The following is a 17,539-nucleotide window of genomic DNA, read 5'->3' as shown; positions in this document are numbered from 1 at the left end:
GATATATGTAATACTTTCAATAATAATGATTAAAAACATAATAAAATAAAAAGTATACTTTTAATATATGAAATAATTATAAAAGCTTTTTGGCTATCAAAATGCACTAAATGTACTTTGTTTTTCTTTAGCTCCCTTTTAATAGTTACAACATTAAAAAATAAATCTAATATTCTTTGATTAATTTTCCCATTGTTTGCTGGTTAAATAATAGATGTCAAAAATAAGGGCTTTTTAGAAAGGGTCCTCCCTTATTTTTCTATTCCAATAGCAATGAATACAGTTATTTAAGCCTATTTTTCATTGTTGATTTAGATAGAAATTCAAAAACACAAAAGTGAACAGGAAAACTAGAAAGAGGAAAATCTGAAAATTGAGACCAATTTGTCATAGTAATCGGCAGGACTAAAAATGGTCAAGTTCCATGAAAGGATGTTGCTCTTTCAAAGTGGGTTCTAAGAAATGAAAGTTGGAAAGTCATTTATTTATTTTCAAAGGGTGACTCTGAGGGGAGTCAGGCCTGTCTTGGGAATGAGCTGATTTCTGATCCAGTGCAGGATTCAGACCTCACCTCCCTCAACCTCTCTTTGTACTTTCCTGTTGAAGTGGGTTTTACCAAAGTTACTAGTACACATTTTATTTATACAAACGTCACATAAATGAGTGTCACATTCTCTTGTGATTTTCCAAATGTATGATAATGATGCCCTGGCATTCAGTTTAGACATCTCTTTCTCTTATTTTAATCTCTGGAACAAGTTGACTTTGTAAATGATTGGCATAAATTACCACAGTCCCTCAGTTTATGCGAGGAAATGTCAAAGGACATTTCAAGTTACTGTGTTGCATCATTTTGCATTACATTAACTCTTACTTAAAAGTGATTTATTTTGGCATGAGATTAAAAATATTTTTATTTGACTATGAAGTAATGCTATTTATTTTCCTGGGAAAAGGTCTTCACTGGTATATTTAAGACCATTATAAAACCCAGTTATAAAAGATGCAGAAAAGAATCACAAGTAGTGTACATATGTGTCCAGAAGCAATTTATTATATATTTACAATGAACTTTAATCAAACCCTGTTTTTATATGTTAACTTATATCTTGATTTTAAATGGAAATGTTTTCTTTAAAGAAAAATTCAATTTCCCATAGAATATCTTCCATTAAATATAAGATAGAATTTTTAAAAAGAAAGCAAACTAATTAAAGGTAATACCTAAGAGAAAGAAAGTTACTAAAGTCACTAAAATAACATATTTATAAAATTCAGCATTTAAAATTTTTCTTCCAGATATTTCATACTGATATCTTCTAAACATCTATGTTCATTGCTCTGTTTATAGATTTCTTAAAAAAATCATGCTTCTTATTGTTAGTGTAAGTTAATGATTATCATTGTACAATACAAAAAGCATGAGTCCCAGAATGAGAAGTCCTGGATTTAAATCTATTACCTGCTAATTATGTTAATGGTTGAAACATTTCTAATCACTTTTTTTTTTACTCATTTGTAAGAGAAGAAAAGAGTACTTTATATCTATTATGATTTAATAAGATGGTGTTTTTTTCCTAAAGATCATATATTATAGGAAACTTTTCCACATATACACCACATGTTCATAGTGGTACTGTTGTAATAGTTAAAAATGAATTGGAAGCAACGTCAATGTTCATGGATAAGCAAATCATGCTACATTCATATGTTGAAAATAGTCCACAATAGTAAAAATATTTGAATTACTTCTAGCTACATAAACAGAGATGAATCTCAAAAACAAAATGTTCAATGAAAAAAATAATTTGCAGTATACATACAGTTGGCAGCATTTATATAAAAAAATTAAACCTGAAAAATGACTCTTAGGGACATAAATATATATTGTAAAAATATAAAGAAATTTATTGAAATAAAGAGCAAATTTAAGATAGTAGTTACTTCTGAGGAGTGAAAAGGAAAGAAATTGAGGAGGATTCAGAGACAACTGTGCAGGTAAGATTTTTATTTCTTTAAGTGATTAGAATTTAACATATTATAATAAATAATAATAATAGAAAAGAGTTTACCCCAAGACTTGACTTTAAAAATGCTAATTTACTATCTTATTTTCCCCACCTTATTACATAATCTTCATAATAATAAAATGTAATAAATGTGTAATTCAATGCTAAGATATAGTATAATTTAATAACCTTATTATATGATAATACAGTTAAATGATCTTTTCAGTTTCTTCCCTTAAGGTAGATATCCAGAAATAGAATTACTAGGTCAAAGGAAATACACATTTTAATTATTTTTGGTGCTCATTGCCTAATTGCTTTTCAAAAGTGTTTTTACAAATTTATATTTTCAAAATATATGCATGAGAATAACAGTGTTACTTTACCTTTTCCAGTAGTAGAAAGTAGATATTTTAAAAATTTTTGAATTATTAATTTAATAATAACTCTACTTTATAATTTTGCTAATGAAATTAAATATTTATTCTTCTATTCATCATTACTACTCATACTTACTCTTTTATGAGTTACCTATACTTATTCTTTGGGAAGTTGTAGTAAAAATATTTGCAATGATCAAATATCACTATAGAATACGCTGTCCGGAGGCCTTACATTTTTTTTCCTCTCATTCTATGTCTACAAGGAAGAAATATACTGCATTAACAGAAATGAGCCTTAAATTTAACTCTCTTAAGGGAAGAGCTTACTTTTATGAGTGTTAAAGACAATATTTTTTTAGAAAGGTATATAATTTAATTTAAGATTTCTTACTGTGTCAAATTGATCTAGACAGGTTCTTTTTGATTCTTTCCTTTTTTCTTTTTTGGACAGTATTGCAGATGTACTGTATTGCAGATGTCCTCATCTTCCCACCCCTTTTGCCCACTCCACTCAGCAAGAATATACCCACTCCTGTGTTCATAACAGCATTACTTAAATAGGTTTCTTTTCTGAAGCGCATCCCTAAAGTGCTATTACTATCATAACATGCAATCGGTCAGGAGCTGTTTGGTTGCTTGTTTATTTTTTCCTAAAACATCTTATACTTATTGTTTTCTGAAAACCTGCCTTGAAACACGCATGGAGATAGTCATCATTTTATACTCTGCTTCAGGTCTCCCTATAGGAAATGGCTCGAGGGAAGCAGTGAGCCTATATCAGTGTAGCTACTGGGAACCTGTGGGAGACCAAATGATATATAAGAAGGCTGGGACCTACGCTCACGTCTCTCTGTTTTATATACAGTTCATCCCCAGACCTCCGATTTAGTATGGCTTTGTGTGACCAGGAGAAAGCTTTCAGATACCAGAGAAAAGAAAACGTAAAGGAAAACATGAAGAAACTCCTGGGTCTGAAGAATAGTGAAAGCTTGTGTTCTACACGTGATGTGAGTTATAAATTTTTCAAATGTTATTGCAATTTAACTGTATACTTCCTCCCCAATTTTTCCCAAATTTGAAAACATTAAGATAGAGCATTTTGTCTGCAGCTTTTTGAGATAAGGTAAGGTAAGCGTTTCATAAACGGAAACTCTTTGAGGAAGGTCATCACAAATGCTGCCCAAATTTGGAAATGTTTATCAGATATTGCTATTAAAAGAGGCATAGGCATGCTTATGCACAAACAAGATGATCATTTCATTAGTAGGGAAAGTTTAATGTCAGATATAAAAAGATCATTGAATTAACCTTAAGGTAGACTAAGATTAAACAACTGTGTAATCATTATTGAACAAGAAGAAGATGTTACAAATCTTGTTAATGATAATACAATTAAAAAATAGATAGATGTGAATAGGGAAGATGAAAGGAAATGTCCTAAATTCTTAGTGTTTTATAGCAGAAAGTTAAAAGATAACATCCAAAATAATGATCTCTACATTTTAATGTTTTTCATAATACTAATTATAGAGATCTTAAAATTACAATATTTTTGTGAACAAATATTGAAAATACAATCCTTTAGTTGTACTTTATCTTCTTTTTCTTTCCTTAAATTCCAGTAAAGTAATAATCCAGTTTTTGGCTGTTTATTCATTTACTATCTCTTCATCTATCTATCCATCCATCCATCCATCATTCATTTATCCAAACATCCATCCAAACATTCATTTATTGTTTTATCTTCCTATCTGAAATCTACAAAAAAATGCTACTATATTTAATTGTATTCTGTTGCATATTTGAAAGTTGCTCAGAGAGTAGATCTTAAAAGTCCTTATCACAAGAAAAAATTTTTTAACTACCTTGAGATGGATGTTAACTAGACTTATTGTGGTGATCAGTTCACAATATATACAAATAGTGAATCATTTTGTACAACTGAAACTAATATAATGTTATATGTTAATTATACCTCCATAAAAATTAAAAAAACAAATTCCTACATTTTTATCAAATGGTATGATGAAATTCCTTCTTAGTGGTATATCAGCTAATTTTTTATTTATTTCTTTGAACTTTCTGTTAATTGAATATTTTTTTTATTTTATTTTTTTAAAATATATTTTATTGATTTTTTACAGAGAGGAAGGGAGAGAGATAGAGAGTTAGAAACATCGATGAGAGCGCCGAATCCTAACCACTAGACCACCAGGGACTAGAAACATTGATGAGAAACATCGATCAGCTGCCTCCTGCACACCCCCCACTGGGGATGTGCCCGCAACCAAGGTACATGCCCTTGACCGGAATCGAACCTAGGACCTTTCAGTCCATAGGCTGACGCTCTACCCACCGAGCCAAACTAGCTAGGGCAATTGAATATTTTAAATGAATATAATTTATTTTTAGAAAGATAATATTTGTATAAAAAGCATAAGTAAATACATATATACATATATTGACATACATGTACACACAGATAAAGATTCAAGATTATTACTTTATTTTTAGAAATATAATATTTGTATAAAAATCATAAGTAAATATATATACAGATGTTCCCATATATGCACACACAGTCAGGGATTCAATATTATTGTAAATTAATTTGTAAATTGTCTTGTGAATACAATTAGAAATGAGACATGGATTCTGAGTAAGGGAGCCAGATGAGCACGAGGTCCCACACGTGGTCTCGGAATGTGTTTGCAGGTGTGCGTGGAGGTGGGGGTAGGGTGGGAAGCTAATCTGCTGGGGCTGGAATGGCTGTTATGGGAGCAGACTCGGAGATAAAATGTTGCTCACGGAGAATTTTTGCTAAAAGGAAGCTGAGAGGAGAAGTGAAACCTCCATTGAAGTTTCTATTTTTTTAAAAAAGGACTGGACTTCTCTTCCATCCAGTCTTGCTGTCACCATACAGATCCCTGGTGGCACTTGTGGTTGATTATGGTCTCAGGTTAATTAGTCCTTGAAAACACTTCCTTCTCTGCATATTACTCAGATGTTTTTGCCTTTCTGGGAAACACTTTTTTCCCTATAGTAAACCTTCCAGCAGCAATTCTACCTTTTTGGGTCCCTTAAAGTGAGAGTGAGTTTATTAGTGAAGCAATGAGACAGAGAGTGGCTCCTCCCCAGTCAGAGCAGCCTCTCTTCAGTGGAATTTGCTTCCTTTACTGAGGTCATTTAGTGGGAGGGGGTGTAGGGTATTCAATGAGGGGGAGGAATATTCAGGATCTTCCTGGGGAAGGGGTGATTTTTCAGAGGAGCTCCATAAACCATTTTGTGTCCTTATACGGGCTTTAGTTTTCCAATCATGCCAGTGTGTAGTGTGTCCTTTAGCATGCTAATGTATAATGAATGTATAATGAGGCCAGAGTTACTGCTAGGTGAAATTAGTTACCTTGTTGGATCAAGCTAATCTCTGCCGGTTTTAAGCATCTGGTCTAATCCAATGGCATATGGTCTTCTCAACAGTTCCTGTAGCTTCTTAAAAAATATATATTTTTATTGACTTCAGGGAGGAAGGGAGAGGGAGAGAGAAAAAGAGGAATATCAATGATGAGAGAGAAGCATTCATCAGCTGCCTCCTGCACGCCCCCTACTGGGGATCGAGCCCGAAATCCCAGGCATGTGTCCTGACCAGAAATGGAACCTGGGACCCTTCAGTCCACAGGCCAACACTATCCACTGAGCCAAACCGGCTGGGGCTTGTTCCTGTAGTTCTTATTGACTGCTGCTGTTCCACCACATCCCCATGTCAGTAGGATTGACATACCTAATACCCTATGCATAGCCTTTGGCTCTTCCCTCTGAGTTCAGTGGAAGAAATCACCCGCCCTTTTCTTTCAAGTGCAGGTCCACATCAGATGTGGATTGCAAACCCCAGTTAGGAACTCCGTATGTCAATTGTTCAGTCTCCCCAGGGCCACTCCCCACCTATATTGTCTGCCTCTCTACCTCTGTATGAATTGTTCCTATTAAAATATAAATATGTTCTAAACTCTGATATAAAGAGAAAAAAGGAACAAAAAGAAGACACCCCCCCCCCCCCCCCGGATTGTACATTACCTTCTTCTTTCTGCTCTGCTTCTCTCATCGTCACACACAGACTTCTCCAAAGTTTCCTACACAATCTCACTCTACTTCCTCACTCTCCTCAGGTTTCCGCCCTCACTATTCCAGCTGCAGCTGCGCAACTGGTCACCGGTACTAACTAATAAATGCAAAAAGGCTCTTCGTCAGGACCTGTCTTACCCAACCTGCAGTTGCAAATGACAAATGTCTTCCTTCCTTTCGGAACATTCTCCGCCCTTCTCTCACTACCTTCTCCTTGTTTTATCGGGCCTCTTTGGTTCCCTTTGCCAGATCATCTTCCCCTGCCTGTTATTTAAACAGAGGAGTTTTCATGACTCAGTCCTGGGCCATCTTTCTCCTCAAGCTGCTCTCTTCTTGGGAATTCTCTCTCTGTCCCATGATGCCACCCAACACCTGTGTGCTATGAACTTTCCCATATTTATCAACAACTTAGAATCTCTCTTCTGAGCTTCAACTTGAATGTCTATACCCCTGTTTGGCTTCTTCACTAGTGTTTCTCACACCTCAAACTCAGCATGTCCAAACCTGAAAGTCAGATCCTATATCTTCTACTAGGCCTGTCCTCACTCCCCCACTTCCTGTTCACACTGAATTCAGAGGGATCTTTTAAAAATAGAAATCTGATTCTATCAAACCCAAGTTTTAAATCTTTCCATTGCTCTAGGGCAGGGGTGGGGAACCTTTGTTCTGCCAAGGGCCATTTGGATAATTATAAAATCATTCTCAGACCATACAAAATTATCAACCTAAAAACTAGCCTTCTGTATTTGGTCAAACATTTAATTAACTCACCCCTAATGCCTTGGCAGGGCCAGACCAAATGATTTCCCAGGCGTAGGTAATGTGGCCTCAGGGCCAAACGTTCCCTACCCTTGTTCTAGGAATTGGCCTCACAGCATCTTTCCAGGTTCATTTTTTGCCAATTTGTCCCAAATTCATTGCCCCTCCCCACTAGGTGCCCCTTAGGTCAATGTCTCCACAGAACCCTTGCCCAAGTATTACTCTTGCAGACATTTCTTCTTACTGCGTTGTGCTTCCCCTGTACCATCCCTCTCCTCCCCACCCGCTTTTCTGATAACTAACACCCTCCCATTCTTTAATACGTGCATATGTCACTTCTGAGACTTTCTCCCTCCTCAGCTCTTCCCCCCCTCCTAAGTACAAGTTAGTTCTCAGTTATATTCTCTTATGGCACAAATATGCATGTTATCTTTCTAGCATTCGCCACAATCATACTTAAAAATCACTTGTACAAATTTATTCATTTCATGGTTGTTCTTTCCGTTAGAATGTAAACTGCACGAGGACCAGGACAGGGTCTGTGTTATTCGCCTTTATATTCCCAGCACCTATCAGGGTACAGATTTAAGCAGTGGCTCGGCATTGTATGCATGGGATGAATTGGTTAGAAAGACAGATATCAGGGGCTCAAAATTGGGGAACCCTAGAATCAGGATTTAGGAGGAGGTACAGGTTGAGGAGAAGGTTTGGGTGAAAAGAGTCCAGTTTGAGCTGTTTAGTTAGAAATGTATGTGAGGCAGTTTGGTGCAGATGTCAAGTTGGCCTGTTCTTAGGTTGTCCTTTTCAAAAGTTGCTATTGCACCCCTTGGCATTCCTTGTTTTGTGGAAAGGGGTCTTCCTGGAAAAAATAAAATTTTGCCTAATATTCATACAAATTGGCTTTTTTCTTATTTTTTTGCAACAGTTGGAGAATGGGGTAATTATAGTTTTCTCTGGGATATTCTTAAAAAATATAAAATTCATGTTTTTGGAAGCAGTTCCTAGAATTAAAACATTTGTTGTTGTTGTTTGGTCTTAGTCTAGACTTTTTTCTCTTGGCAGAAAAAAAATCAGTTTAGAAATACTCAGCACCACCCATTCCCATAACACAAGTAACATTTCCCCATTTTTATGTTACTCCTTGGCCAAGGGTGCCTTCAGCTCCCACTTCCCTCGCTTCTGCCAAGATCCTCACTTTCTTTTCAGTCCTGCTGATAGCATCTGTAAGGTCTGGAGGAGCATGCTGTTGTGGAAGCTTATTACACAAAGAACAGTTCTACCCAATTTTCAGTGCAGAGACTATGACTGTCTTCTTTACAGTTTTCAACAAACAAACAGCATCCAGTTAGGACCTCACTTTTTCACAGAACTAGAACAAATAATCCTCACACTTATGTGGAACCACAGAAGACCCTGAATAGCCAAAGCAATCTTTACAAAGAAGAACAAAGTTGGAGGTATCACACTCCCTAATTTCAAACCATAGTACATGGTTATAGTTGTCAAACCAGTATGGTACTGGTACAAAAACAGACATAGATCAATGGAACGGAATAGAGAGCCCAGAAATAAACCCATGCTTATATGGTCAATGAATCTTCTACAAAGGAAGCAAGAGTACACAATGGGAAAAAGACTGTCTCTTTTATAAATGATGTTGGGAAAACTGGACAGATACATGCAAAAAAAAAATGAAACTGGACCACTTTCTTACACCATATACAAAAATAAAGCTCAAAATGGATTAAAGTCTTAAATATAAGACCTGAAACCATGAAACTTCAGAAGAAAATACAGGCAGTAGACTTTTTGACATTAGTCTTTGAAATATTTTTTTATATTTCTCCTCTAGCAAAAACAGAAAAAGCAAAAATAAACAAATGGGACTCCATCACTCTAAAACATTTTCATACAGTGAAGAAAATAATCAAATAAAACAAAAAAGGCAACTGATTGAATAGAAGATATTTCCAAATGACATATCCAGTACGAAATTATTATCCAAAATATATAAAGAACGTATACAACTCAACATAAAAAACACAATCCAAGGATTTGAATAGATATTTTTCCAGAGAAGACATACAGATGGCCAACAGACACATGAAAAGATGCTCAAAATTAATCATTAGGGAAATGCAAATCAAAACCACATGAGATATCTCCTCACATATGTCAGAATGGCTATTATAAAAAGACAAAAACAGCCCTAGCTGATTTGGCTTAGTGGATAGAGCCTTGGCCTTCAGACTGAAGGGTCCTGGGCTCGATTCCAGTCAAGGAACTGCATTATTGACTCTCCTGGTAATGACAGCAACATCTTTTATGAGCAAAGCTAGAAACCCTAACAGTCTAACCACATGCCTTCCTCTTTTGCTCCTAATATCGAATCTGGTCACCAAATGTTAAAGGTTCTCCTTGTAAATGTACCTTTGATTCTATGTACCTGTTTATAAGCTTAGCTTTCTGAGTAGAGGGGAGAAGGGATCATTATATTCTATTCACATCCAGAAGAAGATAAAAAAAAGTGGGATTATTAGAGATAAGATAGCACTGTTAAAAGTACTTGAGCTCATCTATGCACATGCACTCTGTGATTTGTATGTTTATTTTGAAAATTAGATTTTTGTTACTAATATAGACAAAATCTGATAGCAATATGACTATTTTGATATAACTCGAATTAGATACTCCAGCCACAGCATCCTTTCTCCGTTCAAGTTCTGCTCCTCCAACCATGGAACTTGTTTGTTCATCTCTTCAAAAGCTCTGGGTTGCTTCTTGACCTGATATCTTTTACTCCATTAACTGCTGTCTTCCATCTATAATTTTTCCTTGATAATTATTATTATTAGAAAACAATGTCAAACAATATGCACTCTTCTCCCCAGTAATGTGACTCTACCGTTGCACCAGCCTCTGTCTGTCCAGTAGATATTTCCATCCACTCTGCTCCCTCTTTCCTGTTCCTTTCCTGTCCCCCACTCTGCTTTGTCCTCAGCAGGCGCTGATTTTCCCAGATGTTGGATTGCACTCACCATGTCCCTGATGCCCTAGGGCAGTTGTTATCAAACTTTTTGCTCTCAGATATTCTTGACACACTTAAAAAAAATCAGACACTTCTAAGAGATTGGGTTTATATGGGTTAAATCGATATAAATATCTACTACATTAAAAACTACAACTGAGAACATTTATTAAAATATGTATTTTAAGCCGAAACCGGTTTGCCTCAGTGGATAGAGCATTGGCCTGCGGACTGAAAGGTCCTGGGTTCGATTCCAGTCAAGGGCATGTACCTTGGTTGCAGGCACATCTCCAGTGGGAGGTGTGCAGGAGGCAGCTGATCGATGTTTCTCTCTCATCGATGTTTCTAGCTCTCTATCTCTCTCCCTTCCTCTCTGTAAAAAAATCAATAAAATATATTTTAAAAAATGTATTTTAAATAAGTCAATTTCATATTACTATAAATAACATATTTTATGAAGATAACAGTATTTTCCAAAGCAAAAATAAGGTGAGAAGAGCAATTTTTACAAGCATCTTCATTGTTTGACTTAACAGAAGACTGCTGAATTCTTGAATTGCTCTTGAATTCAGTCTGTTGCTATATTGCACAACGTGTGTTCTCTGGAAAACTCGATCACACTCATGAGAGAATGAGAATGAAAAAAAAGGCAAATAACACCTTAGTGTTAGTATAAAAATAGTTAGACTTTGTGGACCCCCTGAAGGCTATGCACACTTTGAGCGCTGGTGCCTTAGGGTAGAGAAAAATAACCTGCTATCTTAGGCAATAGTGGTTTGGGACCACAAAAAAGAAATAACATTCTCTTCCTCTCCAAACAAACACTCTTGTGCTTTAGTCATGTTACAGGCAGTCTGTGCTTCTCCATTTTTACGGCAAAAGCCCTCCATTGGCTCATGTTGCTTTTATTTCCAGAACAGCCTCCTTCCCCGTCTACATCCCTCCCTGTTGCGTAACTGCATTCAAAGTTAAGCTCAGATTTCCCCTTTGTCCGTGCAGCTTCTCCGCCACTGTAATTCCTCTGATTGCAACTGACCATGCCTTCCGGACCTCACGCATTCCTAGCCTGTGCGCTATGCACACCAGCGCAAGCCTGGATGCAGGAGCCTGGGGTTCGGCTCCTGACTCTGCTACCTCATTGGTTGCTGACCCTGAACAAGTTTTCAGGGTCTTAGTTCCAAGTGCCTTCAATTCCTCATCTATAAAATGGAAACATCATAGGGATTTTTAAAAGATTAAATGAGTCAATTTCTGTAAAACACTAAGAACAGTTCCTGTGTGATAGTAAGAGCTTCATGAGTATATCTATCCCTATTCTTATTGTCATAATTTTATATTTCTATAAACTACATTCTCCTATTCCTCCCATGAAACATAGAGACCACTTACTCAGATTTATTGAATGAATTCAAGAATAAAGCAATAACTTTTGTAGGTCTTAAGTTTATTAAATTCTGTTTTCTGGCTTGAATAATGGCATATATTTTGAAATGAGTCAGCATAGAGGAGCGATAAGAATTCTCGGCCAGGAAGGCCAGGTACTTACTCCACTGCAGATTACCAGCTAATACATATTAGGCAAGTAATATCGTCCTTTTGGAATTTCCATCTGTAAAATGAACAAATCCTTTTTTTGCTCACCATACGGGATTTTTGAGGGCGTCAAATTAAAAACGTGCTCTCAAAAGCAAACCAAAAACTGCAAACGGCCGAGGATTGTCATTGTTATCAAGTGAACTGTTTGGTCATTTTGATAATACCTGCTTTGTGATATACATTAATTCTTGATTCTCTTATATGAAATATTATTTTCTTTTTAAAAATTAGGCACTGTCATGGTGTAAGTGAATGTAATCCTTTATTGCCAAATGTGGAACATATAACATACAAATTGAAACTAAGCCAAAATATATTTTGTAAATTACTTTGCAAATGATCTGTGCTTTGTCATTCCAGGTGCCTGTGGTGGCCATCCTGGGCTCAGGTGGGGGTTTCCGAGCCATGGTGGGATTCTCCGGTGTGATAGAGGCACTGTATGAATCCGGAATTTTAGATTGTGCTACCTACATCGCTGGTCTTTCTGGTTCCACGTGGTTAGTATATGTTTTTAAATCTTAGTTTTATTATCCTAAATGTTTAGCATTTACCTACCTGAAATATTAGGGGGGGAAAGGAGTTTTAGAAAAGTGGACATTAACTTTGAATTATTGAAATGTTCCAGCTTGATGCAATAATTTACATCTTAAATATGTTTTTTTTAAATTATATTTTATTGATTTTTTTACAGAGAAGAAGAGAGAGGGATAGAGAGTTAGAAACATCGATGAGAGAGAAACATTGATCAGCTGCCTCCTGCACACCTCCTACTGGGGATGTGCCCACAACCAAGGTACATGCCCTTGACGGAATCGAACCCCGGGACCCTTCAGTCCGCAGGCCAACGCTCTATCCACTGAGCCAAACCGGTCAGGACTTAAATATGTTTTTTAAGGCAAGTTCATGCCTAATGATGGACTCTTGCCATAAATCAATTCCCTTTAAACCTCTTTGTTGCATAAAATGCAGTGAAACAAGTTAAAAAAAATATTGATTGTAATAATCTATATATATAAAGAGGTAATATGCTAATCGGTGTCACAGTCACAACCAATAAGGAGGAGGCTGCCTGCGCGCACCTGGCAGTGTGTTGCTCCCAGAGATGGGGTGGAAGCAGGGGGGCACCCAGAGGAGGCCCGTGCCCAGGAAGGCGGGGATGAGAGCCAATAGCACCCCCCTCACCAGTCCTTCGCCACCCACCGCTCCCACTCAGAGCACCGCGCCACTCACCTGCCTGGGGAAGGAGCACAGCACAGCAGACAGGAGGTTTCCATGCTGCCATGATGGGGCGGAGCCCCCGCCTTGCTCCAGAGATAGGGAGGAAGTGGGGAGGTGCTCAGAGAAAGTGGGCCCAGCCTGAGGCGACTTGAGGGACTGAGAGCAGGCTTGAAGCAGCCAGAGAAGGCCAGAGGGGTCGGGGGGCTGGGCCAGGCCCGCTCTGTGTGGAGAGGTTTGGGTGTCAAGGCAGGGCGGCGGGCGGGCGGGCGGGCGGGTGGATAGGTGGGTGGGCTTTGCGATTTCGCTCGCTGGGCTCCTAGTTATATATAAATAGCACAGAGGTGGAATAACATACTCCACCCATAGTTAATTCAATTCTTTCAGAATTTGCTGAATTGCAATCTTTCAGTGATTATGTCTAAGTCTACATGATTCACTAGGTATTCATATTCTTCTTTAGGGCAAATAGAATGAAACCTTTATATACAGGAGAAGGAAAACAACTTTTGACTGCAGAAATGCAATAAATTTCACTGATTTGTATTTAACTAATTATGAAACCAATCCTTTAAATGTATTTAAGCTCAGTTAAACTTGGATAGAGAGTAATAGCACATTTATGTATATATACAATATTTGTACACCAAAGATTCACTTTTCTAAATATAGGAACATTTTCAGAAGAGACTACACACATTTTGGTTTGCCTACCTCACATAAGCACACTGAACATCAAACATCAGTCCTTGCTTAGATGTCTCGAATAAAGGTGTCACCTTATTACAAATGTCTGACTTTGACTTTTAAGGCTGTTTAGTCACTCAGCCATAGTAAAGCCTATCTGTCATAATGTTGTATTATATACTAGGGGCCCGGTGCACGAAATTCGTGCACTGGGTGTGTGTGGGGGGGAGTGTCCCTCAGCCCAGCCTGCCCCCTCTCACATACTGGGAGCCCTCAGGCGTTGACCCCCATCACCCTCCAATCGCAGGATCGGCCCCTTGACCAGGCCTGACACCTCTGGCCTAGGCGTCCGACCCGGGCAGCAGGGACCTGCAGTGGCAGCGGGGGGGTGCCGCGATCGCGCGGGCTCCGCCCCTGGCCCTGCAGGACGCCTCTGGCTGAGGCGTCCGGCCCGGGCAGCGGGGACCCGCAGCTGCAGTGGCCCCACGATCGTGGGCTTCGCTTTAGGCCCAGGCAAGGGACCCCTAGCTCCCGGGATTGCCAGCTTGACCGTGCCCAGCTCCCATTGCTGGCTCCACCCCTACTTCCTGTTATCACTGGCCAGGGCAGAAAAGGCACCTGATTCTCTGATCATGGCTGGGGGGCTCTTAGCTCCCCCCTGGGTTTCCAATCACTGTCAGTGGCAGGGGGCTTCTTCCTGCTTTCCCTTTCGCCTCCCTGCATTGTGCCTACATATGCAAATTAACCGCCATCTTGTTGGCAGTTAACTGCCAATCTTAGTTGGCAGTTAATTTGAATATAGCCCTGATTAGCCAATGAAAAGGGTAGCTCGTACGCCAATTACCATTTTTCTCTTTTATTAGTGTTGATGTCTAGCATTTTAAAATGTCAGTGCCTTCTCAGCCTGTGACATGGATAGTAGCTTTCTATCATTTTTTCAAAAGAATTTGACTCAGAAACCAAGGGATTTGTCCAAGATTACTCACAGATCCAGTATATAAACCCAGGCTTTGATTCCCTATTCTAGGAATCTTTCAACTAAACCATAGTCTTCTCCTGACAGCTGTTCATTCTACATAGAAGTTCACATTTTAAGAATCTATCGTTTCTTAAACATCTTGAACCAGATTCTTTAGCCTAAAAACAAAAACCTAGACCCGTGGTTGCCACTTTCTTGGTATGTTCCCTTAAAGTAATTTCTCTCTTTTGAAACAAGGGCAGCCCATCATTATTCTTTTCCTTGAAGGAAAGAGCAGACACCTGCCTGTTTAATGAGTATGTGAGGGGAAAAACTTGGACCCTTAGATTAATTCACCTATTCAGGCATTTTGTTACTCCTCTTGGGGGAGTTCATTCTCCATGTTCACTCTCTGTTAGATCCCTGTGGTCCATCACTGACTAAAACATTGCGAGAAGCTTAATTCTTAAACCCCTGTCATAAGGAAAGACTAGGCCTTGAGTGCTGATTTAGGGCTATGATGGTGTGCGGGCTTAATTGGAGCTTCAATAATTGCTTTGGTTGTAGATTTGGGGAAACATCTTACATTCTCCTGACAGAGTTCTGAAAACAAGTCCTGCAAAATGTCATTTAAAGGGAGCTTTAACTATTACAGGTCGATCATTTAAATATTAAAGGCCACATATTTACATATGTATACATAAACTCCTACTCTATCTTTCAATGTCTAACTTCCTCGATGATTCGCCTTCTCTTATTTATTCCATTTCCTGAAAGGCCATTCACTCCTTAAATCCTTACTAATCGATTTTCATGCAGAAACCACCTAATTTCCAACTATGGCGGTGCCTTTTGAAGTTTTTATTCCTCTTGATTTTGGTGGCATCATGGAGGATGAGGTTGGAGGTTGAGACGTTTCAACACTGAGGGGTCCCTTTGTCAAATCTCTCCCACCACAACTTTTTGAGTTGGTTGTATCCTCTCTGGTTGCTCTCTCCTCCACATTGTCTGTTACTGCTTCGGCTGCTCTTCTCCTTAATGGGAGCTTTCCTCCAGGACCTGCCTTCCATTTTATTATAGCTACGCATCCTCCCTTGGTAATTTTAGCACCTTCTACCACTTCAGTTATTACCACCAGTAATTTAATTCGTGAAACTCTAGAACATTCCAAAAGTTAATGGACCAAAAAAAGGAAGATAACTTTAATGGGCAACGCAAAGTAGCCGTCAGAAAAGAGAATCAACAGAAAGATGAGTTCCAGAGGTCGAGGGTGAAGAGTGTTTTATGAAGTAGTGGGTATTTTAATAGAGTAAAAATCTGAGCGAAGCTTAGTTTAGAACTGAGTTTGGATATCATGAGTGGTTTTAGCAAGAGTCACTAGATATAGTAAATAAAGGTGACATTTGGTCATGAAATTACAAATAACAAACAAATAGAAGATGAAAGGAAAAAAGGTGGAACATGAACATATTAGTTCAACAATGGCAATATAGAACCAGAGAAAGGTTTTTGTTTTGTTTTCAGAATTTAAGAGATATGAGCATTTTTGTACAAGTGTGAGATGAAGGAAATAGTGTAGACCAATAGATGAAAGATAGAGAAATAGGTGGCCCTAACCGGTTTGGTTCAGTGGATAGAGCATCAGCCTGTGAACTGAAGGGTCCTGGGTTTGATTCCAGGCAAGAGCACATGCCCGGGTACTGGGGACATGCAGGAGGCAGCTGATAAATGATTCTCTGTCATCATTGATGTTTCTATCTCTCTCCCTCTCCCTTCCTCTCTGAAACCAATAAAAATACATTTTTTTAAAAAAAAGAAATAGATGGATCATGGATAGAAAAAGATTCAGGTGAAGACAGGACAGGACAGGACAAGATAGAAAGCACAAAAGCTGTTAACCCTGTAGAGAAGAGACACTTCCTGGGACGGAAGAAGAGGTGGAAGAGGTGGTCCAGATGATTCATGTAACCATTCTCTCTTGAAAATTACAAGTGAGGAGGTAAAAAGTTCAAAGGAAGGAATTCGGAAAGAATTAAAAAAACAAATTACACTCTGTGTTGTGTAAGTTTATATTGGGCTGATCCATGACCATGACTTGGCACGAGAATGAGGTAATACGGAAGTGTCTGGAGAAGACCTGGACCTCCCAATAAGTTTTCTGCAATCACAAAAGAGAATTTTATGTAGAACAAAAGCTTTATTGTGACTGCTACTACCTTTAGGATAATTATTTCTGAAATTGTTTTTGGATGATACTTGTTATTCATTAAATATATATTAGCCAACCAGGAGAACCAACATGAGTGAATTAAGAGAATCAGGACAGTAATCCTGTGTTCTCTTCCTCAGCTCAACTCAGTACAGCTATTCATATGTAGCATCATAAGAGGCTATTGGATGTGGACTGGCATGTGTATGGCAATACCATCTACAGAGAAATGAGATCAGCTCTGTATCTATAGACAGTGGGGCCCAATTCATTAAACTGATGAATATTTCAGGAATTCCTCTGGCTAATGGCCAAGAATCTTCACAAGAAAGCAAATCATCAGATTTGTGTCCTCAGAAATTCTGAGACCTACAATTGGCAAGTCTTGGGATTCTGCCTAGTTGGCCAGTGGATGATTAAAAACCACATTTGTCAGCCTTAGACATTTACAGTAATCATACAGCATCATTGAAGGTCAAATCATCAAATTGCTTGACTAGTATTAATTATATCCAGACAAGTCATTTAATTTTCATGACTCCAGTGTGTTGTGTCATCAGTCTCTGGTAGTCTGCT

At 38.2% G+C, this 17,539-nt stretch overlaps 1 protein-coding gene across 2 annotated transcripts in view; it reads left to right on the top strand.

Moving 5' to 3' along the window:
- The window catches only part of PLA2G4A (phospholipase A2 group IVA), a 132,010-nt gene that overhangs the window by 73,760 nt on the left and 40,711 nt on the right, over positions 1-17,539 (top strand). For both annotated transcript variants that reach the window (XM_059673257.1, XM_059673256.1), the window contains 2 exons: positions 3,258-3,399; positions 12,255-12,391. In XM_059673257.1, coding sequence (XP_059529240.1) covers positions 3,258-3,399; positions 12,255-12,391 — 279 coding nt within the window. The remainder of the gene's footprint in view (positions 1-3,257; positions 3,400-12,254; positions 12,392-17,539) is intronic.

The sequence above is a fragment of the Myotis daubentonii genome, chromosome 18 (genome assembly GCF_963259705.1).
Source record: "Myotis daubentonii chromosome 18, mMyoDau2.1, whole genome shotgun sequence".
Classification (NCBI taxonomy): Eukaryota; Metazoa; Chordata; class Mammalia; order Chiroptera; family Vespertilionidae; genus Myotis; species Myotis daubentonii.
This window is presented reverse-complemented; position numbering and strand designations above follow the sequence as displayed.